This window comes from Bombyx mandarina, chromosome 06, assembly GCF_030267445.1.
Source record: "Bombyx mandarina strain Sakado chromosome 06, ASM3026744v2".
Lineage (NCBI taxonomy): Eukaryota > Metazoa > Arthropoda > Insecta > Lepidoptera > Bombycidae > Bombyx > Bombyx mandarina.
The window spans coordinates 1,030,885-1,055,949 of NC_143213.1; the positions used below are offsets into that span (position 1 = coordinate 1,030,885).

General features: G+C 37.7%; 2 protein-coding genes across 3 annotated transcripts in view; one reads left to right on the forward strand and one right to left on the reverse strand.

Moving 5' to 3' along the window:
* LOC114246733 (uncharacterized) overlaps window positions 1-25,065 on the reverse strand; it is a 60,531-nt gene that overhangs the window by 24,407 nt on the left and 11,059 nt on the right. The gene's annotated exons all lie outside the window — the stretch shown is intronic.
* Window positions 3,227-14,313, forward strand: LOC149502764 (uncharacterized). The gene is made up of 6 exons (XM_089728257.1): window positions 3,227-3,345; window positions 4,956-5,080; window positions 5,278-5,401; window positions 5,737-5,901; window positions 6,711-6,806; window positions 13,843-14,313. Exons 1-6 carry the CDS (start codon window positions 3,292-3,294, stop codon window positions 14,311-14,313), a joined length of 1,035 nt encoding a protein of 344 aa, XP_089584383.1. The 5' UTR covers window positions 3,227-3,291.

The following is a 25,065-nucleotide window of genomic DNA, read 5'->3' on the forward strand; positions in this document are numbered from 1 at the left end:
CGGTGCTATAAAGTCACTTATGCAATTTTTGTTAACACTGAATGGAGTATGAGAAAATACATTTTTTTAATAGTTATTAGTGAGACGAGATAGATCTTTTCTTTTACTGATGAAGTTTAAAGTTGTAGTTTAAATATTATAATTTTTTTTCTATTGTCTAGCAGAACTATATAAGAATTATTAAGATGCTGAATTTTCCAACGTTTCTCCTGAAAAATTACATAATTTGCATAAGTGACGTAATTGCACTGTATGTGCGATATGTACTCAAAGTACTTCATCTATACTAATATTATAAAGCTGCAGAGTTTGTTTGTTTGAACGCGCTAATCTCAGGAACTACTGGTCCGATTCGAATTCTTTCAGTGTTAGATAGCCCATTTATTGAGGAAGGCTATAGGCTATATAACATCACGTTAAGACCAATACAAGTGGAGCACCAATAAAGAATGTTTCAAAATAGGGGTTTGAATAGCTCCTTATCATCCTATAATTAAAAATTATCTTCACTTTCTACCTAAATTAAGGGGGGGGGGGGGTAAAATTTAGCGTTATGCCTAAGTAATTATTCCACGCGGACGGAGTCGTGGGCAAAAGCTAGTTCCTTTATATTTTTTTCAGGAGCATTTATCGTATTACCGATATAATTGAAAATGTTATTGAAATCATTATCTGCCTGGTCCTGGACGTCTTGTATGAAACTAAGTTGAGGGTACGCATCACTTTATTAGTTTTTCTCGATTATATGTAGACAATCAGTAAGCTTGTTGAGGTTAGCCAGTCCACTTAATGTTACGTCATCCAACTAGAGGCAAGACGCAATTAGTGTTCTCATTTATTGCCTAGACTGCTGATTGACCTCACGGTTCGCGTGGTGTGAAGTGGCCACCGAAGTCCGTAGACATTACATCGAAGATCCATGAAAATAATAGTATATACAGTCTATACATATGAATACAGTCGAAAGCATACCATAAATACAACTCGCGCGCTTTTTACTTCGCCAACAGATAACCTTAAAACAAGTGACATTTTAAGCAACATTAATGTTCCATGGGGAGTGCTCTGAGGAATTTTTCGAGATGATACCGTCATCTCGTCATCCATACTACCTGGAGCCACTGCGGTCATCCACAGTGCCTTTCCAGAGGTCTTTTTTGCCACGTACCATCCGGCTATGGAATGAGCTCCCCTCCACGGTGCTTCCCGAGGGCTATGACATGTCCTTCTTCAAACGAGGCTTTTGGAGAGTATTAAGCGGTAGGCAGCGGCTTGGCTCTGCCCCTGTCATTGCTGAAGTCCATGGGCGACGGTAACCACTCACCATCAGGTGTATGCGCGTCTGCCTACAAGGGCAATAAAAAAATTGCACACGTTGATGTAGCGGTTACAAATTACAGATTAGTGTTCAGAGGAACGTGATCTTGTCTATCGTTAAATCTCAATATGTTATTTTAAAAAGAAATCTTTAATCAGAAGCTTTTAGTGGCGGATTGTTTCATAATTAAAATTGTTCTTTGATCTGATCACAAAAATTCCTTTATCGAATAAAAGAAGAGGAGGTTAGGAATTTTTATGTTCCAAAATTATTTGTGTTTCGAATCATAGACACGAAAATAGACACGAGGAACATTTGATATTGTCTTTGTTTACTTTTTACGGAATACGATATTTATAAGTGTTTAAAATATTCGTGGTGGCCCTCTCATCGTGGCCGCCGGTAACTACATTCCCGATCCTGCGGACAGAATGGAAAGCAGTCGACGTTGCCCCAAACACGTCATCTCGCATCCTCCCGATCCACTTATGGTGCTTTTAGGTACCCTCAAGCACCGGTCACCGTTCATTTATCCTCAGACACAGCCCACTGAGTTTCTCGCCGGATCTTATCAGTGGGTCGCGTTTCCGATCCGGTGGTAGATTCTGCGAAGCAGGGCTCTTGCTAGGGTTCGTGTTAGCAACGTCGTCAGGTTTGAGCCCCGTGAGCTCACCTACTAGTTAAGGTTCCGCTGAAATAGCCTCTATCTCTCTTTGAAAAAAAAAAATGAGAATGTGTGTGATCAGTTCTTTAAGGGACGCGAATTAATTGAGAACAATAAATAGCCTGTGGTTTTTGTGAATATTTAATGTTTACTGTATGCTCTGAAATAACCGTCAGCTAAGTGTTTGGGTGCAATAGCTGACCCTATGTAATGGATCGCACAGACTGCGTCTTTCACGCCCTGGAGTAATCTTAGGAGAAGCTAGGTCAACTTGAATTATTACAGACTTTATTTTTTAGTTTTACTCACTGCTGGAGAAATTGGATAAGCACGATTTATGCGCCGCGGCCTGTTGTCGAAATACTGTGAGTAAAATGCTGTTTACATTTTTCTTTATTTTAACATTATAGCACGGTCCACCGATATTAAGTGGTCACCAGAGACCATAAACATGAGATAGTGATTTAATTTCGCGGCAGACATAGTGAGATCTCGCAGTAAGCCCTCTTACCAAGAGATGGTTAGGAAGATGGTGTCAGCCTAAATTTAGAGCTTAATTTGTGAAAATGCATAAGGACTGACCAAATAAAGTCGCTCATCAAGATTCCGAAGGCTATGAAAACGTTCGCCAGGTGTTGCTTCGGGATTGGCGAAGGGGTATTGTTTACAATTTAGTACACCCTTGATTTACCGTGGCCAAGACTGCTATGCAGAATGTTAATCCTCTAAACTTCAGTCGCGCCATTTTGCTAATTCCGATCATGCGTACTAGCGAACGTCGCGCGTTTAAAACTGTGATAAAATTGTCAATTGTAGCTGTCAAATTGACAATTCCTCGCTGCGACTGACCAGTATTTTAGTAAAGAATTGTATGCCTAAATATACCGTTCCAATTATTCGTAGATTGAGTAAATCGATTGCCGTTTTAATTCTGCCGTACCGACAGAACTTATCAGTAATACACCGATTTTTTTTTAAATGTTTTTATTTTTATTTTTTGTAACTTTGTCCCTTTTTAAGTTTTTTTTTTTTTATAAAAAGATTAAAAACACATATACAAGTGTTTAATTTCTAATAGACAATTAAATTACCATTCCAATCCCATCCTACAGCCCTTACTATTGACAAAGTTTGAGTAAAAGTATTTTAAAGTTGTTTTTTTAAAAGGTGCGATTTTTGTGACGCCAAGTGTAGTATGCTAACATTAGACTTAGTGATACTGAACTTGTATGTTCCAGAACATAGAAGAATCATCAGAGCCCGTTAAAGAAAAAGATCCAGTCTCGGTTTGTCCGTGCATACGCAGGAAATGTTGCAAGAGAAGAAAGTAGACTATATTAGTAATGCAGCGAAAAAGGAATATGTAAACATAAAAAAATTGTTATATTAAACTTTAAATATTTGAATTGTAACAAAGGTTTTATAAAATTTTGTGAATGTGTGTAATTAAAATTAAAATGTACTGGTGGTAGGACCTCTTGTGAGTCCGCGCGGATAGGTACCACCACCCTGCCTATTTCTGCCGTGAAGCAGTAATGCGTTTCGGTTTGAAGGGTGGGACGGCCGTTGTAACTATACTGAGATCTTAGAATTTGTATCTCAAGGCGGGTGGCGCATTTACGTTGTTGATGTCTATGGGCTCTAGTAACCACTTAGCACCAGGTGGGCTGTGAGCTCGTCCACCCGTCTAAGCAAAATATATATTAAAAGTTTTGTCCGGTAGTATTGATATAAATTAATCAAACACATTATTGTAGTCAATAATTCATGTTGCACTTATAGAAGTTTTTTGCAACGAAAACTACATAATAAAAACATGTTTTTACATAAAAATAATTCGATTTGTTAAAGTCGTAAAACATTCGTAATATAATTCGGTGGCGTGTAGCTGGCGTTAAAGTTGTTTGTCCGTTGTTATTATTTAGATATAAACTAAAGTTATTTTTGTACAGTTTTTTAAATATAAATCTCGTTTTTATTCACAGTCGAAATGAGAGATGCCGTTCAGATATTATGTTTTTATATGTTTACTATTTATGCGGTGAGTTGTGAAATGTTTTTTTTGTTACTTTCTAAAAACACTTATTTTAATTTTGCTTTTCTACTATGAATAGAGATTTTTGTTTTAACTTATACTTACAGTTGGTAAGGTAGTTTTAGAAATCTCACCTTATACTACAATCTTAAGATCTAAAGTTATTTTCGACGGCAGACGTTACGGCGCACATGATTGTAAGTGGCTATCGTTGCTTATGGACTTCGGGAGTGCCGAGGGTACCGGGTTGCTGTCTATATCCAAGAAATCTAATCAGCCGCAATGGTCGGTGTGGTGATCAACAGGGTGGTGGTACCTTCCCGTGCGGACTCACAAGAGGTCCTACCACCAGTTCTAAGGTCTCAGTATAGCTACAACGGCTACCCCACTCTTCAAACCGAAACGCATTACTGCTTCACGGCAGAAATAGGCGGGGTGGTGGTGGGACCTACCCGTGCGGACTCACAAGAGGTCCTACTACCAGTTACGTTTCACCAAGTTTTTTTTTAAGACTTCATATTTCAACACACAAACTTATTTTCATCTTTACTAGATACTAGAGAACTAGATTGCAAGACAGTATTTCGAGCAATACTTCTCCTCGTATAGAAAAGTAAAAATAGGATTACTTTGTGGCTAAATTACATATTATTGTTATGTGTATTTTAACAAAAGTAGAGGTCCGCTGATGGCGAGTGACTGGTTAAACGAAGCATGTAGGTAATGAAAAGATTATTCAGAAAATTACTTTTGAATTTTTCAAGATTCGCTTTTTGCTACTTGATTTTCGTCTCAAAAGTTCTTGGCGTGCGAATCCTATTTAGACTTTCAATAATGGATAGATAATCAGAAAAATATTTTGGAATCCACTACCGCGCGTAAAGGCAGCAGATACATTGATAACTTATGTGAATGGTAAGCTGTTTAATCTATTATAGGGAGTACACGGCATGGAATTGGCTAAGAAAGAGATGGACAAGGTCATAGAGGTGGAGATCACACAGAAACTAACCGAAGATCTGCTGCAGAGTATAGAGAAGAAATTCCAAGTGGATTTGGAAAAGTTAGTGTTTTTTTAAAAACAATATTTCATAGCTTTCATGGTAGACATGGTTAAAACTCTATGGAAACAGAAGAGAAGGTATATGTATCCCAATTCGTATGTTCCAACCAACAACAAACATGTCGGGTTTTAAAAGATTTGTTAAAAGACGAGTCGATACTTGTGAGCCACTCATTCACGTGATTGCTTGTAATCAGGTCCGTTGAGATGGTACTGCAGAAGATAAAGTTCTTGCTGCAAAATGGAACCAGCCACGTCCAGGATCGTCTGACAGAACTGCAAGGGGTTCTAGAAGTCATGAGATCGGAAGATGAAGATAAGGTATTAGTGAAGATTTTTGCTGTAGAGTAGACGGATAAAACTATAAACATTACCGATTGAATGCTAGTGCCCCCTATGAGATATGAGACCCAAATTATGGGTGTGATGAATAATTATAATTATAGATTCTTTTATCGCTTGAAATTGTCATTTTAATCGCCAAGATATCAAAGTCTAACAAATGCCTATATTCTTATTTTTTGTTTGTGTATTGCTTAGATGAGTGGAGAGCTCCCGGCCCAAGAGGATCTCTTTTCAAATCGAATTAATCACATTTTCTATTAACTATATACCAGAGAATATTGTCAAAGAATAAATATTTTTTGAATGAGCAGGTGGATCAATGCCTTTTGAAGAAGCAAAATCAAACAACGGCGTTAGCAGAGAAATCTCTTCATCAGATGGTTGTTTGTGGTTACGCGCTGATCGGTCACGACCCAGTCCAAGCAGTTAGGAGTGTGATTTCAATCAAGAACATGATACGACACGGGATCAAGCCGGTAAATTAAATCTATAGCAGGGAACCTGAGCTATTTTATTTTTATGGGTTTTACGGCTGGCAATGGCATTGCTGTATCTGGCATTCCCAGCAATTAAGTAGCAGTAGGTACTTATCAGTGGATCCGTAAGCTGTTCTTATGACTTCGTTTATTGCTATTAAACTAAAGTAGATTTATTAGCGTACTAGCAGTAACCGTCCGCTTCGCTGGGCATTTAAATTTAACATTATTGTTTCTCACCCTCACAAAGATTCTAATCATTCACGCCCCCGCAACTGGTGTAGGGAGTCCAACGCTCATATAAATATTAGCCTATCCGTTAAGTACATGTATTTTCTACATGGATGCCAAGTTTCAAGTCAATCGGATGCATGATTCAGTAGTTATAGCGGAACATCCGTAAAAACCCGGTAGATTTATATATTAGTATAGATTTTTTCTTGTCCCGTGTGTGTATTTTTGGTAGCAATTATTTAAAAGAAAAACCTCGTCTGGCTTCATGTAGGACTTTATGTGCTATTTTTTTGAGTGCTTAATGTTATATATGACGCTCAAAGTTTTGTATTCTGTTGGCAAGGTTAAGCTCTAATAATTTGAGAACCAAGGTCTCACCATCGAATCTACGATTGGGTTTGCGTCAAAATGGACGCAGAGTTTCTGTTTGTGTCTCTAGATGGCTAGATTTATCTCATAAAATAAAATCAATTTAATGTGCCCACAATAACAGTGTCAACTATCGGAAGTTCTTATATTTTTTTCGCATTAAAAACTGTTAGTTCTTAGATCAAAGAGCGTTTGTGTGTTTTTAGATATACGAGCACAAGAAGGAGGTTTATAGCTTACTGAAAGTCTGCGGTCACGACCACGATACTTTGAAGAAGGTCATCAAATGCGTCATTTCCAAGGTACGAGAACAGAGGTGATATATAGCTGAACATAAGAATTATTACACAAAACACTATTATTCAACGGGTTTCCCTGCCATGATTTTCACAAGTAATGAGCTTTTCATATTTTGGCGCTGTTACAAGCGCTGTGATAACCCGAAAATTCTTTATAGTATTACTCATTGGGAATATACTTAGCAAAAATGTTTGTTGTTTATGTTGGATCATGATTTTTAATTTTTACTTTTTTTTAATGTTTTTATTACTTAGTTGGGTGGACGAGCTCACAGCCCACCTGGTGTTAAGTGGTTACTGGAGCCCATATACATCTACAACGTAAATGCGCCACCCACTTTGAGATATAAGTTCTAAGGTCTCAAGTATAGTTACAACGGCTGCCCCACCCTTCAAACCGAAACGCATTACTGCTTCACGGCAGAAATAGGCAGGGTGGTGGTACCTACCCGCGTGGACTCACAAGAGGTCCTACCACCAGTAATCATGTTTTCTGAACCTACAGTCTAAAGCAAAGATGCGAGCGTATGCTACGTGAAATATTGGAATTTTGAACTTACGCGTCTCTTGTTTTGTAATTGATACATTGCGTGCCGAAAATTACTTTTTTGTTTGCCTTTCCAAACATATTCGTCACATCATTCCGACAGTAAAATAAATAGTCAAGTTGGATTGCAGAATTCACCATGGCCTATATATAACGTGACCAATTATTTTTGTCAAAGCGGGGCATCTGCGGAAATTTGAAGCAGTTTCTGTACCTCTTCCCACGTAGGCACTTTTATTAAATTAGCCCATTTAAGTACTTCTAGGTCTGTGTTGATTTGAATAAATTAATTTTTCGTTTGGTCTATTTGCAATAGCGGGACTGTCCGGCCCAAATCAGGGACGTATGGTCACGTTACCTATACATCACTGACGACTGTTTGAGCTCAAGCAACATTAAATTCGCGTGCAATATGGTCAATAAGACTGAAACTTGTACGTAACGTGTTTATGTTATTGTTAAAATGAGCTAATATGAGAATAGATGTTCTAAGATTGATTTATTCGCGGGTACACGGCGGCCATATGTATTTATAGAAATGTTTGAATCACTACGTTAGATATATGGGAAACTTTAACATGAATTAAACATCGGGTTAACGCGGCTTATTGTAAGAAAAACCAATTCAAATTATTGCTCTTGCAGTTATTATTTTAGGATTTCGGAAGATATCGGTTAATGAGCTTTTAAAATTGGTTTCAAACACGTAAAACAACTTTTTAAAATAATTGAATTGATCGAATGAAAATATTTTCGCAAAACAAACACAATAAAGTTTCTTTTACATGAAAGTTAAAGAAACATTATCGGTCTGAATAGCTCTTTCTGGCTTTAGGTTTTGTTTTCACGTCACAAAATATTAATTTGAAAATATATGGGTATTTGTATATTTGTGTTTATGGATTACAATATAACATGAAATACAACAACCGATTGTTGTGTTGAATTGTTTTTGAATTGTGAATTATTTGTATGCAATATTATATGTAATTATAACATCGAAATTTGTTGTGGAAATAACCTAGAATTACTTTAGATAGGATACTCCTTCTTTCTATTTCTTTGCATAAATAATACAAATTGTAAGTACGTCTTCACGAGAAACTTAAGCGATATTGCGTATATATATTTTATGAGTAAATTTTCTGTAATTTGATGTAAATAGTTTTTTTACTGGCGGTAGGACCTCTTGTGAGTCTGCACGGGTAGGTACGATCACCCCGCCTATTTCTGCCGTGAAGTAGTAATGCGTTTCGGTTTGAAGGGTGGGGCAGCTGCTGTAACTATATTTCAGAACTTATTTAGAACTTATATTTCAAGGTGGGTGACGCATTTACATTGTAGATGTCTATGGGCTCCAGTAATCACTTAACACCAGGTGGGCTGTAATCTATTAAAATCCCGCTGAATTAGTATTTTTGCCTGAGAATTATCGTTATAATTTTTATTGGTAGAGCGTACGGACCTATGTAGGTTGATTATTTCTCTGCATATTCCTGCAGAAAAGCCAATCTAGGGTTCCAGTTTTGCTAGCAACCGATCCGATGCAATTGAGGGCTCGATCTCAGACCTTAGGCACGCGGCTCCTAACTCAAAGAAGGCCCCTCCTCGGTCAGTTGAGAATAAAAATAAGCGATCGAGAGCAAAGATACGCACATTGCATCATATAAACACAAAGAAACTTTCCAAGAATTCATATATTCTTCAGAGCATTATAAAATGAAATATAGCTGTTTATGTTTCTTACATAAGGAATGCTTCTCGGCGTAATAATAATAATGAAATATAATTTAAACATTAATGAAAAATTGTATTAATTTGCTAACTTCTAAACGCACATACTTGTAAATAGTTTTATTTCGGTCATAGTTTCCGTAATATAACGAACATTTTTCTTTATTGCTTAGATAGGTAGACAAGCTCACGGCCCACTTGGTGTTAAGTGGTTACTAGAGTCCATAGACGTCTACAGCGTAAATGCGTCACCCACCTTGGGATATAAGTTCTAAGGTTTCAGTATAGTTACAACGGCTGCCCCACCCTTCAAACCGAAACGCATTACTGCTTCACGGCAGAAATAGGCGAGGTTGTGGCACCAACCCGTGCGGACTCACAAGAGGTCCTACCACTAGTAGTTACGCAAATTGTAATTTTGCGGGTTTGATTTTTATTACACGATGTTATTATTCCTTCACCGTGGAAGTCAATCGTGAACATTTGTCAAGTACGTATTTGATTAGAAATATTGGTACCCGCCTGCGGGATTCGAACACAGGTGCATCGTTCGATACGAATGCACCGGACGTCTTATCCTTTAGGAAACGACGACTTCAATCGACGACTTCATCTCGGTCATATTTTCCGTAAAGTAACGAACATTTGTTACATTGTGAACGGTGTAAAGAAATTTTCTATGAGACGACAGATGTCGCTCGCGATTCTTTATATTAGGTGATCGTCCCACTAATTATGGACTTCATTTAAACATTTAATCCACACTCCTGCAAATTGTTCGAGTACAGACATTAGACATTAGAATATATCTGGTGTATCTAATGTCAAAGACCGCGAACTACGCGCAACGCGGCTTAATGTAGCCTAATTAGATGTGACGTCATTTGGGGCCAAGATGATTCGAGAACATATCGCAGGTAGTTAGATGCGTGGTGGTTTCATTTGGAGTAAGCAACGTTGAAATTATAAATTTTTACTTAGTTCTTTAAAGGACCTTGATGTGTTCTTGTGATGTGATGTGTTCCACGATAAGCTACGTGTATTTAAGGACAAAACAGGAAAGGAAAAGAAAAAGGGACCTTAGCTTTAATCGTTAATCATTTGTTGTTCTATAACTGACTTGTTGTTGCTTGACATTGTGTTGACATTTCTTTTTTTTCTTCTTTTCGATATGACATGACATTTTTAGACATTTTTATTAATACTAGAGGTCCCGCAGTAGTCGAAATTCGACTATAATTAATTGGAATTGTAAGTTTGTACACTATTATGATTGTATTTTATACTTCTATAATCACAAATTTCGCCAAGACTACACTATAAAAAATATTAACAAAGACAAACAATATTTAATCTATTCTCAATTTGACAACAGACGTCAAGAACAAAAGTTTGACAATAAATAGTATGCATGCGTGTGTGCGTCAAATACATGGTCTGTAGTGTGTGTAATGTTTTCTTTATTTATTTAATGGATCTTTTATGCATTATTTAAACAAAATATTAGCATTGTGCACTTCTTCTCTATATCTATACTAATATTATAAAGAGGAAAGATTTGTTTGTTTGTTTGTATTGAATAGGCTTCAAAGCTACTGAACCGATTTGAAAAATTATTTTACTGTTTGGAAGCTACACTATTTTCGAGTGACATAGGCTATAATATTTTTTTAAAAAAATTTGGGATTCTTACTAAAACTCCAATAATGTGTAAAAAAATTTCCTAAAATATTCTTTACATCGCGTGCCCTGCGAAAACTATTGATGATAGAATAAAATAATGTACTACGACTTTGTAGAACACATTATTATTTACGAAAAGTGTCGCGACAACATAATAATATGTCTAACTATTATAGTTATGCCGCAATAAGTGTTCTTTTATTTAAAAAAATAAAACAACGTCAAATATCGTTGAAATTTTTGTTAAAGACCCGAGCGGAGCCGGAGCGGGCCGCTTGTTCTCTATAAGTGTGGAAAATTTCATACTCCTCCGTCCACGCAATTTTCGTAAAAAGGGATACAAACTTTTGCTTCACGTATTAATATATGGATTTCAACGAATAGTACTGTTTTTTTATTATTATTGTATTCCATTTTCGAGCAGATGAATTGCCAATGTTATGTACGCCATTGTTGTCACATGAATCAGGCCATAAATTAAATAGTTTAAGTTTCTTTTCAATGTTAGATGTTTGTGATGTGGCAGTACTTTTTTAAATAAATAATTAAAAAAAGGATAGATAATTATTATTACTATTATTATATCAGAAAAAAAAAAAAATTAATGATCGCTGTAATTTCATTACATTAATATAATAGCGTGGTGGATATGAGCATTCTCAACAATATTTCTTTTTAGTGTTTAGCACAACAAAACGAAACATGCAACAAAAATGTCTTGGGTTAAATGAAATAGTAAAATCATGAAAGTTAATTTCTACGTAATTTTTTATTGCGTAACATTGCGTAAAATTGCGACCGAGCTCACAGTTCACCTAGTGCGAAGCCTCTACCAGAGCTCTTTAATATTAAAAGGTAAATGCCGAAATTCATCGAGGGACTCATATGAGGTCGAAATCCCAGTTGCTACACTATATAACGTTTGTACTAGCATTGAACAAGGTAGCGTGACCCTTCACGGCAGAACCAGGCAGGTTGGTACGGCAATATGAACGTATCGCGTCTGATCTTTCGTCACTGGAATCCGAAACTATTCGTGTAATAAAAATTAAACCTGCAAAATTATAATTTGCGTAATTATTGGTGGTAGGAGCTCTTGTGAGTCCGCGCGGGTGGGTACCACCACCCTGCTTATTTCTGCCGTGAAGCAGTAATGCGTTTCGGTTTGAAGGGTGGGGCAGTCGTTGTAACTATACTCGAGACTTTAGAACTTATAGCTCGAGCTGTGAGCTCGTCCACCTATCTAAGCAAAAAAGGGTGCGTGTACTTATGTACGCGCGTAAGAAGTTATACTTTATTTTTATTAAATTTATTTCTTTTTTTTTATTTAAATTTTAATCAATTTGAAAAAAAATCGATTAAACAACATCCTCAAACACGCATATTGGACATCCCTTGTTTTGACATCGTATAAATTCGGTAATTCTCGGTACGGTTCGGAAGTTCACCTGCGGCTATATTCAGACTCGCCAAGTTACGTCGGTCGTATTGTAATGAGCGATTTAATGGGCAACTTCATTCTGTTAATTTTGTGTCACGGTGCGCGCGCATCGTAAAATTTCACTCTCATAAATTTTTCATAACGTGCCTAAAGAAGTATAACTTCAATAAAAAAATGAAAAATAAAAACGAGCTCGGGAATGTGAAAAATTTCAGCGGAATATTAGTCACGTCCGTTACCAGATATAAAACGCACGTATAATGTTACCTCTTACGATGAAAACGAAGTGAGACTTCGTGCTGACTTTTTCGCGAAGGGCATTTGTGTTCTGAGAAGATTGGTAACAAAGTTTGTACGTGATCATCAGTTTGAGCGGTTGTCAAATGTTGATGATGATTTTACCAGAACTAGGGGTCCCGCAGTAGTCGAAATTCGACTATATTTAATTGAAATTATAAGTTTGAACATTATTAAGGTTTTATTGTCTAAGACTAATAATATACTACTTGATTCACTGATTCCGCCAAGACCATGCTATAGACAAGTAATATTAAAGATAAACAATATTAACCTACTCTCAATTTGACCACAGACTAAGCAATAACAAAAGTTTGACAATAAACAAAGAATAGATATGCGTGTCTGTGTGTCAAATACATGATGTGTTATGTTTTTTTTATTGATTTAATGTATTATTAATGTATTTTTTTTTAAATATTAGCATTCTGCACTCCTTCGCTATATTCTCTATAAGTGTGGGAAATTTCATACTCCTCCGTTAATGCAATTTTCGTAAAAAGGGATACAAAGTTTTTGCTTCACGTATTAATTTTACCAGAATATCAACGTAGGTTCATCGATTATAGCTTTTAAATTACTTATCGGGTTATAACTATTTTCTTCTACGTATTTTATTAGATCATTAAAATGAATACGGGACTAAACTGATAGCAGGTATTTTTCACTGTATCTACAACTCTTAAATACGTATTGAAATATCAACTAGAATGTATCATAAGAAATATTTTTATATTATGATATTAATAGATGTTTGTGTTTGGGAGCGATAATTTAAAGAGGACGGATGCTGATTTTTTGGCTCTCCATCACAACAAGGTGTTAAGATGAGTTGCGCGTTAAAAATATTTTTTGTTACTAACTCGATTACAGATTAAGGAAAATGTTTATTGTATGTAATATCTAAATTTTTTGAATTTGTTGTTAGGAGTTATTTGTGGAGTAGTAATTACAATTAACAGATACATAGACGAGTTTAGTTCAGTATTCACATCTAACCAGTATTCTGGGTTTTGACCAGAGAAGTATCTCGTCTCTTACTTTTACTGGTGGTAGGACCTCTTGTGAGTCCGCGCGGGAAGGTACCATCGCCCTGCCTATTTCTGCCATGAAGCAGTAATGCGTTTCGGTTTGAAGGGTGGGACAGCAGTTGTAACTATACTTGAGACCTGAAGGTGGGTGGCGCATTTACGTCGTAGATGTCTATGAGCTCCAGTAACCACTTAACACCAGGTGGGCTGTGAGCTCGTCAACCCATCTAAGTAATAAAATAAATAAATATGCAACTCCCCGAGCTGATGAGGGTGCCGTATTTGATATTATGATTTTTCTTTCAGTCACCTCTGATCAAAACGGTAATGATGGGTATTACTACCAAGCTAATCCAAGGTGTCATGGAACTGACCAAATTGATGGCACACGGGGCCATGCATGAAGCCTGTCTGTTAGAAGTCGTCAGAACAGTTGAAGATGAGGCATTTTCATTAGTCGCTGAGGTAAAAAAATGTGTTAGTATAAATAATACTGAAGAAACAGATAACTTTGAAAATAATAACAAAACTGCTCTTGACGATAAGAAATCAAATGATAAGTACGTAGAAGATACTGAAAGATTAGATAAAGAGAATAACAAAGATACAACAAAAGAAGAAGACATGAAAACTATAATAAGAAGAATGTTAAAGGAAACGAAAAAAGATTTGAACGATGATTACAAAAGTAAAGCTATGAAATTGCAAAAAGATCTGAGTTCTATAAATGAAAATGTAATAAGTGGTGATAATTCAGACAATATCAATAAAATATAAATTCAATATTTTGTTTTAGTTTTTTTATTTTTATTTTGGCAGACGAGTGAGTGTTTTGTTAATCCCCATTCAAGTCCTTAAAAAGGTACAGGTTACATAGGTTCGGACAATATTTAGTTGTTTATATATTACGTATACATATTATTATGTCGGAGACGGTCGTTAGTCGTAGGTCGCTAAACGAAACACGGCACGATTCCCGAGAGATGGCAGCACGATTGCGGTATCGTCGGACCTCGGCTAACTTCGTGCTACGATACTAGGCTGCACTGAAAGTATCGGGAATGGAATATTTCCACTGTTCCTGTCATATTAAAATCTTTTTAATTGAAAACTCCTTGGTTTTAAAAATCGAATACCATTTATTTATTTAAAAAAAGATTCTCGGTCTTGTCACGAGGTTTTGTCAAACTTGTTTAGTCGTTGAGAAAATGGAATTGACTCGAGAAAATTCAAGAGCGATGATTTATTATGACTTTCGAAGTGGTTTAACACAAAAACAGTGTGTTGACCGGATGATTTCTGCATTTGGTGATGAAGCCCCATCCAAAACCACAATTTATCGCTGGTTTGCTGAGTTTCAACGTGGACGTGTCAAGCTCAGTGATGTTCCCCGTCAAGGTCGTCCAAAAACTGCAGTCACCCAAGAAAACGTTGATGCTGTGCGTAAGGTGATTGAGGAAGATCGACATGTGACATACCGCGAAATTCAGGCAACTTTAGACATTGGCATGAGTCAAATACAAATAATCTTGCATGAACAATTAGGTGTAAAAAAGTTGTTTTCCCGATGGATACCGCATTCGCTCTGTGAAGAGCAAAAAGCGGCTCGCGTTACTTGGTGCGTCAGAATTCTCGAAAGATTCCACGCAGGATCCTCAAATGCTGTATACAACATTGTATCAGGTGACGAATCCTGGATATACGCGTACGAACCCGAAACAAAAAACCAGTCACGAGTTTTGGTGTTCGAAAATGAGTTAAAGCCAACAAAAATTGTTCGTTCACGGAGTGTTGCAAAAAAAAAATGGTGGCCACGTTTGTCTCCAAAACCGGCCATGTTACGACTATTCCTCTTGAGGGACAAAGAACGGTTAATGCAGAATGGTATGCTAGCATTTGTTTGCCACAGGTCGTTTCTGAACTCCGTAAAGAGAACTGCAACCGCCGCATCATCCTCCATCACGACAATGCGAGTTCTCACACCGCGCACAGAACAAAAGAGTTTTTAGAGCAAGAAAATATAGAATTATTAGACCATCCGCCGTACAACCCCGACCTAAGCCCTAATGATTTCTATACTTTCTCTAAAATAAAGAATAAATTTCGTGGACAGAGATTTTCACCTGAAAAAGCTGTGGACGCCTACAAAACGGCCATTTTGGAGACCCCAACTTCCGAATGGAATGGTTGCTTCAATGATTGGTTCCATCATATGGAAAAATGTGTCAAATTTCGCGGAGAATACTTCGAAAAGCAATAAATACATTTTTAAATAGTAATGTTGTGTCACTTCGTTAATTCCCGAAATTTTCAGTGCCGCCCTCGTAGAGCCTAGCCCATGGAGTGGCATAGACGCCATCACACTTACCAATCAGCCTTCTTGAAGAGGGGTGCCTTCGTCCTAAGAACTGTCATTCGTTCTCGTTTGCTAACGTCAAGAGAAGATTTCTAAATTGTTAAGACAGCAAACGTGATTGGTGTACTCAATATTACCGACATATATATAAAAAACGGGTTACTGTTGGTTTTTATTTTAAGTTTTTTAATTTATTACTTTTTGTCGTATAATTAAATTTTTAACTTTGATTTATTAGTCATTGAAAACGAACAGATATGTATGTGTTCATCAAGTATTTGTTAAATAAGCAAGCTTCTGTTCACCGGGGAAACGATATTATAAAATTAATCAAGTATCAACAAATGTCCATAAATATAAATAAATGCGTACACAATATATCCAATTTATTTTGTTATTGATTCCAAAACAATCGTTAAGCATTGTTATTTTGAGGTTAACATAAACAGCTGGCATTCTGCAAACTGATGCAATTAATTGTTGTATTTCAACAAAGTATCAATGATATATGGCTTCTCGAATGAGCGGGTGTAAACTTGGCACTGATGTGGTACTTAAGCTGGAGCCAGATTGGAAAAGTGAGTCACTTGCATCAGTCTAGGCATTTTTCTATTGTAAATGTGCAAACGGATGCATTGTACCGGTAATGAGTCTCACGGACACAGCCCACTGAGTTGCTCGTTGGATCTTCTCAGTGGATCGCGATTATGATCTGTTGGTAAGTTCAGCGAAGGTTGCTTTTGCTAGGGCCAGTGTTAGCAAATTCTTTCAGGTTTAGCTCATGAGTAGCTCGTGAGTAGCTGGAATAGCCTCTTAGGCTAACAGCTACTTGATTTGTTTTTTTTCCTAGCCATTCACTGCACCGTACTGTCGCCGGTTAAATATTATTGTAAGTATGGTGAAAAAATACATAAGGAGTCAACAACCTCACTCGCTGAACGCTCGTTACCATATGCCCTCCACTCTATAGGTATTTGCTAATATAACTACTTTTTGCTATTTTTAAATGGCGAGGAAGGTAGTTCTTCAATAGCAATTTATAGTGTTGTCATGGAATCAGTATCACCTGTACCATCTATATTTGTTTTCAGCAGGAACATCTGTGCAACTGTGGGTTTGAGAAGACGTTTGCAACAGCAACGTGCGTGATACTTGATCTATATAGATGTTCGTTACGCGCATCGAAAATATTTGTAAAATCGTACCGCTTTGTAAGCTTTAACAACGTCTTCGAGATATCTGGGCTGCACATATGGGAATGAAATTTGGGCTTTTTTTAGCTCGCGGCCGGCAGGCGAACGCATTTAACATTGTCGTTGCGGCCACACGAGCGAGAGCTCACGAATGGCGTAGTTCAAATTTATGGTCTTCTCTTTATCATATTGTGCGTGGTATGGCCGATTCTTGGCCTATTCACGTTCTGTGCCAGTTTAAGGTAAGACGACCTGGTGGTAGGACCTCTTGTGAGTTCGCATGGGTAGGTACCACCGACCTGCCTATTTATGCCGTGAAGCTGTAATGCGTTTCGGTTTGAAGGGTATGGCAGCCGTTGTAACTATACTTGAGACCTTAGAACTTATATCTCGTTAGGGCGAAGCTGAAATAGCCTCTTAAGCCTATCAGCGTAGGAAGGGAAAAAAAGAGTAACTCAGTGAGTTGTCTGTGGAATCTATGTCCTTGATGCGCAATGACCGAACATAATAACTAGTCGGGTCATAAGTATTGTCACACAGTAAAAACTTTTCTTTTAGAATACTGGCCACAAAAAAGTTTATTGAATTCGAATTTCGAATTGTTCATGAAAATAAAAATGTATACTTTTAGAATTTTACTCATTTTTAAATATGGAGTGGACGCTTAAAGAAGACCGTGTTGTAGTTATTGCGTTGCATCGTTGCGGTTACGCGCCAATTCAAATTTTTAACATACTGAAAATTTTGAATATAACCAAAAGATTCGTTTATCGTACCATCAAACGATACAATGAAGACTCTAGTGTAGATGACAGGTCAAGAAGTGGTCGCCCTCGGTCTGTTAGGACTCCAGCAGTGATAAAAGCTGTGAAGGCCCGAATTCAAAGAAATCCCAAACGTAAGCAGAAACTGTTGGCCCTTCAGATGGGGTTAAGCAGAACCACGGTGAAAAGGGTGTTAAATGAAGACTTAGGGCTTCGGGAATATCGAAGAAAAACAGTACATCGTTTGAATGCTCGTCTAATGGACCTGAGACTGAAGAGATGCCGCGCTTTGTTGAAGCGGTACGTGGGAAAAAAATATCGGGAAATTCTTTTTTCGGAAGAAAAAAATTTTACCGTAGAAGAGAGCTACAACAAACAAAATGATAAGGTGTACGCACACAGTAGTGAAGAAGCGAGCAACCGTATTCCGCGTGTCCAACGAGGTCATTTTCCATCCTCGCTCATGGTATGGTTGGGAGTTTCTTATTGGGGCTTAACAGAGGTACATTTTTGTGAGAAAGGTGTAAAAACGAATGCAGTTGTGTATCAAAATACAGTCCTGACGAACCTTGTGGAACCTGTTTCTCATACCATGTTCAATAACAGGCACTGGGTATTCCAAAAAGATTCGGCGCCAGCTCATAGAGCGAAGAGCACACAAGACTGGCTGGCGGCGCGTGAAATCGACTTCATCCGGCACGAAGACTGGCCCTCCTCCAGTCCAGATTTGAATCCGTTAGATTACAAGATATGGCAACACTTGGAGGAAAAGGCGTGCTCAAAGCCTCATCCCAATTTGGAGTCACTCAAGACATCCTTGATTAAGGCAGCCGCCGATATTGACATGGACCTCGTTCGTGCTGCGATAGACGACTGGCCGCGCAGATTGAAGGCCTGTATTCAAAATCACGGAGGTCATTTTGAATAAACTTTAGTGTCATAAGAATCTATATTTTGTTAAGTTCATTTTGGTATATGAATGGTTACATAATGAATAAACTTGTTTCAATTATTTTACATTAAACATGTGACAGAATTTATGACCTGACTAGGTACAATCTTTTATATCTTCGCTTTACCAATATCAAGAGGATAAGAAAATAAATTATTTATCAGTTCTGTTTGATCAGTTGCCTTTTATTTTAGTTATTAAACTACGCTAATTTTTAATCATTCCTACGAGTTTTGAAAACTTTAAAAACCACATTCTATCGTTTATAAATTACAGTGTTTTGTTTACACAATGTGGCGAGAACGATTGGCTGAAGCGTCCGAACGCTAACAGTCCTAAGAGCACTGTTTAGTGACGTCATAGTCATATATATTAATAGAGATTTTCAAATTGCAGAGAGATAAATTAAAATTTAATTAGCAATAATTTTTAGAGCCGTTGTAACCCGTCCCTAATGCCAAATGAAGCTATTATGAATGTATTAAATAAATTAATTGTCGGGTTGTAAATAGCGAGTGTGTTTTATAACGATCGTCCACATTTTGTTGGATGACAGTCAATATTGGGCACGTTTAGCTGTGTGGGACAGCGATACTATATATTTACAAGAATAAGTATAAGTTATTATATATGCAATACGAGCGGAGCACTAATAAAGAATGTTACAAAATGTTTTTTTTTTTCTTTAGACATACACAGAATAAGAAGAATAACAAGAAACACCGAAATCACTTTAAGATAGGCTCTGAAAATTGTAGATTTTTGTCGATTTCTTCAGGATCCCATCATCAGATCCTGATCCTGATGATTACAGGACCATTCGGGACCACTTGGATTCTACTCTTTCGAATAAAAAAAGAAAAAAGAAGAAATCGGTGAATAAACAGATAAAAGATGGTAGTCGAATTGATAACCTCCTCTTTTGAAGTCGGTTAAAAAGCATGATTTTGTACTTTAAATAACTCCTTAACATTCTGCTATTCAAAAATATTTTCAATTTCTACGTAAATGAAGTCGCGGGTAAAATTTAGCGTTATGCCAAAGTAAACTAATCCACGCGGACGAAGTCGCGGGCAAAAGGTAGTTTGTGAAACGTACTTTTGAAACGTCTGTGGCCTATAAGCCGCCCGGTGTATTTGAGCAGTCTAGTATACGACCCACCTGATGGTAATTAGTCACAGCCTATTCGTTGCGTACTGCTAAATTTGAATCGAGCGGTACAATTATGTCAGAGATCAAATCCAGACAAGTAACAACGAACTAAGCTATTGATCAAAAAAAAGTAGTTAATACCACATCATCTGTGACTTCCACGGTAAAGAATAATAACGTGTTATTAAAGTGAAAGTCTTTACTAGTGACAAGGGGGCGTAGTCCCGTATAGCTGTCCCGTAGCTGGTTTGATCAAATTAAGACGATTTTTGACTCCAGCATCAACGTCACTATTCACTGCGCCGAGCACAGGAAAAGATGGAGGAACATAGTCCGAAGAAAAGTGCTTCGTAAGGGTCACGATCCTCAGCACCGAGGAACACGATGCAAGGAGAGGGATTAGCGGCATTGGCAGTGTTATTGCGACCTTATGCGGCTATTGCATTCTCTTTATCGATTTTTTTATATTACAGTACGTTGTGTGTATGTGTTATTGTTATTGTAATCAACAAAAAAAAAACAACTATATTATTTTCTTGACTTGTTCATAGTGTAATATGAGGACCTTCGTTTTTTTTGTTGTTTAGATGGGTGGACGAGCCCATCGCTCACCTGCCGTTAAGTAGTTACCGGAGCTCTTTAACAATGTAAATACCGCGACCCACCCTTAGACATATGTAGTAGTTTCATTTTTACAGTAGAACGGCTGCCCCATGCTTTGAAACCGAAACATATAACTGTTTCACGGCAGAAATAGGCAGGGTGATGGTAAATTGCCGTGAACCCGTGAAAAATCAAAACCCGCAAAATTATAATTTGCGTAATCACTGGTGGTAGGACCTCTTGGGAGTCCGCACGAGTAGGTACCACCACCCCGCCTATTTCCGCCGTGAAGCAGTAATGCGTTTCGGTTCGAAGGGTGGGGTAGCCGTTGTAACTATACTGAGACCTTAGAACTCATATCTCAAGGTGGGTGGCGCATTTACGTTCTAGATGGCTATGGGGTCCAGTAACCACTTAACATCAGGTGGGCTGTGAGCTCGTCCATCCATCTAAGCAATAAAAAAAAAAGAACCAATAGAAGCTTCTAGAAGCAACACCAAAGATTCCTCCAAAGTTGTGACTTTAAAAAGTGGTCCTTAAAATAGAGATTTCGAAAGAAGGCCTGCCGTACGATACCATGAGGAATACCCAGTTTAATTTGCAGCGGGAAGCGTTTTTAATTATTCATATTTCGGACAGTTGGACTGTTGCCAAGTTTTAATGGAGGCATTACAACGGTGCTAATGTCAGCCAAGAAGTGTTCCTCGGTTTGTGTATTTATGTGTTTTTGGGCTTGTCTGGCGGTATGTAGGTCGGACGGATTGAATGATTTCATAAGACTGTTGAATTTGGGGCAAAAATTGAAAAGAAAAAAAAACATATTCTTTTCACACGTCAGCTACATACAATCCTCGCTCGTGCAATTGAGGAAGGCATGGGCAAAACGAGGCTGTCAAACGAGAGTAACTAGTGAACGCATCTTAATTTATACCCTCAGACACAGCCCGCTGAGTTTCTCGCCGGGTGTTCTCAGCGAAGCACTGCTCTTGCTACACCCTCGACAGTAGGATGACATTCCGCCCTCACATTAAGACGGTACGCGACCGTGCCGCCTTCATTCTAGGACGTCTCTACCCGATGATATGTAGGCGAAGTAAAATGTCCCTTAGAAATAAGGTGACACTCTACAAAACTTGCATACGCCCCGTCATGACCGATGCAAGTGTAGTGTTCGCTCACGCGGCCCGCACTCACTTAAAATCATTCCAAATTATTCAATCCCGTTTTTGCAGGATAGCCGTCGGAGCCCCGTGGTTCGTCAGGAACGTCGACCTCCATGACGACCTGGACTTAGAGTCCATCAGTAAGTATCTACAGTCGGCGTCAATGCGCCACTTCGATAAAGCGGCACGACACGAGAACCCTCTCATCGTGGCCGCCGGTAACTACATTCCCGATCCTGCGGACAGAATGGAAAGCAGTCGACGTCGCCCAAAACACGTCATCTCGGATCCTCCCGATCCACTAACGGTGCTTTTAGGTACTTCAAGCACCGGTCACCGTTCTCGTCGAACCCGTCGCTTGCGACGAAGGGCTCGACGAGTAAATTAACTCTCAGTGGGTCGCGTTTCCGATCCGGTGGTAGATTCTGCGAAGCACGGCTCTTGCTAGGGTTCGTGTTAGCAACGTCATCAGGTTTGAGCCCCGTGAGCTCACCTGCTAAAGTTAGGGTTACGCTGACATAGCCCCTAGAGCTTAGGTAGGAAAAAAAAAAAAAAAGCTCTTGCTCTAGTGTTAGCAACCGTCTGGGCGGCCCGACGGGCTGCCGTACCGAGACGGCCGACGTTTCAGAGCCTTCGATTCGCCTCGAAGGCTCCGTCGGCTGGGCGTCCTTGGGGTGAGCCGCGCCGTCTGGTTGTAGTGTTGACCGCGGTAGCCCCCCTACCTCATCCGGGTTCTGACCTCGGAGGGGATCGGACGTCGGGTGTAAGAGTGCAGGGGAGTCGTTTAGTGGGTGGGTCCTAAAATCCTTGGGCCCGCGGTCTGCTCACAACACCATGCAGATCGTTGAGTCTCACATACCCCGCGCGCCCCTTTTGCGCGGGGACCTCGTAGGAGGTTCGGCCCTCTACCCGAAAAAAAAAAAAAAAAGCGCTAGTGTTAGCACCCAGGTTAGAGCCCCGTGAGCTCACCTACTTACTACTTACTACTACTTAACACCAGGGTGGCTGTGAGATCGTCCTCCCATCTAAGCAATAAAAAAAAACTTAACTTGTATTGTTATTTAAATATGTACAACTAAAACAAAAACATAAAAATAATGTGTACTCGTAAAAAAAAGATTAAGATATAAATCAATTATCGGTTATTTAAAAAAATAATCGATATATGAATTTCATGTAATTATTTTTCTTTATACTGACAACACTGAATTTAATCTGACTGACTGACACTTCGCTTGCTGCTTGTGGTGTTGTGCTTGCGTACAAAATGGATGTGTTTTGATTTTTCTTCGATTTATTTTACTTTTATCAATAACGTTTCATACTACGACTAAAAAACATTGTGTGAATTGTGGTTTTACCCTGACCGAGATTTAAAACCGTGTATATGCTCTCCTTTGCTATTTTGAGATGATACTAATTTTGTGTATGAAGATGAAGAAAATATAGATATTTAAAGAATTAAGTGTCTTTTTTATACCCTATTGAATAAAAATACATTAGGAACATCTTAAACATTAAGAAAAGAAAAGTTCTTGAAGTATCTCACAATCCGACACTTATTTATATAGAAAATTAACCTCAAAACGAGTTTTTATTTTTATTATATTTTTTATAATAGTGCCGTCAATTTCAATATATTTTTTAGATATCCAATACATTTAAGAATTTGAATCAGTACATTTTTATAGTAATATTTGATGTCCATCTTGGGCCTAGCACACTATGGAGAGTGGGCAATCCCCTTTGACAATACACGAAGAGTATATATGCGTGTGTGTGTGTCAAATACATGGTAGTGTGTGTTATGTTTCTTTTATTGATTTAATGTGTTTTTAGGCATCATTTAAAAAAAAACTATATTAGCATTCTGCACCCTTTGTATATTCTCTATAAGCGTGGGAAATTTCATACTCCTCGGTCGTGCAATTTTCGTAAAAAGGGGTACAAAGCTTTTGCTTCACGTATTTATATATAGATTACATTGTTGTGTTAATTCTGTTATCAACGGTGTATTTAAGTTACCGCAAAATACAAATTTAACATTGAAAAAAAAAACCTAACACATGCGAATTCTAAAGAGTTTACATAACATTGCACCAACTAGACCGGATATTCTTTCAAACAGCAAATAGATTACACGGAAAATATGCGCGTTATCGACACTAAAACCCACAAATATCGTGAGTAAGATACGAAAATACAATGAGAGCCGATATATCGAATTGCCAATAAGATCGTTCAAGGTCGATCCGAATCAAAATGTATATGTTGGCGTTACACAGTATCTAAGTTTGGATCGGACTGAAATGTGACCGCGATAAAGGAATTAGCTCGTTAACTTCTAAAGATGACATTGACAATGACATCACATGTTTCGTCCTTTAAAATTTTGGGGTTTTATGTTGACTAATGGTCCCGCAGTAGTCGAAATTCGACTATAATTAATTGAAATTGTAAGTTTGTTCGCTATTATGATTCTATTTTCAAAGGCTATTATACTTCTGTAATCACAAATTTCGCCAAGACTACACTATAGAAAAATATTAATAAAGACACACAATATTTAATCTATTCTCAATTTGACCACAGACGTCAAGAACAAAAGTTTGACAATAAATAGTATGCATGCGTGTTGCGTCAAATACATGGTATGTAGTGTGTGTAATGTTTTCTTTATTGATTTAATGTATTTATTAGGCATAATTAAAAAAAAAAATAACATTCTGCACTCCTTCTCTATATTCTCTATAAGTGTAGGAAATTTCATACTCCTCCGTCCGCTCAATTTTCGTAAAAAGGGATATAAAGTTTTTCCTTCACGTATTAATATATAGATAGATTCCCGATACGGTATCGGCGCAAACATCTCCATTCGAATTCAAAGTCATAGTATTAACGCATACGATAGCTCCGTATTTTGTGCAAAGAAAATAAGTAGTTATCTTCTTCATCGTCGCTAGATTAATGTAAGTTTTATAAGCATGTGAACAATTGAATACGATAATAGCACGTTGTTCTCTGTTCAAGTCACGTGAGATAGGCGGGTCTCAAAGGAGATGTGCTTGCGTTCAAAAACTTCGCATTTTCCGCCTGTTCTTACCCTTGGGTTTGTGGCGTTTAAGAACGCACTTTTTTATGATGCGTAAGCCGAAACGCACGAGAGGTGGAAAAAAGAATAGTCTGTGACACAGGACCTTTTTACCGCCCAAAAATTTAAAACGTAAAAAGAATTTAAAATGTGTTTAATAAATAATATAATAACTTAGTATTGTTTATGCCGCTACAACAATAAAATTTCTATTGTTTAAACTGTGGTGTTAATTACATAAAACATGACTATACG

Coding starts and splice junctions, on each gene's coding strand:
- LOC149502764 (XM_089728257.1), top strand. CDS start 3,292: ATGTTGCAAGAGAAGAAAGTAGACTATATTAGTAATGCAGCGAAAAAG. Junction 5,081..5,277: donor TTCCAAGTGGATTTGGAAAA/GTTAGTGTTTTT, acceptor GCTTGTAATCAG/GTCCGTTGAGATGGTACTGC. Junction 6,807..13,842: donor TCAAATGCGTCATTTCCAAG/GTACGAGAACAG, acceptor TTTTTCTTTCAG/TCACCTCTGATCAAAACGGT.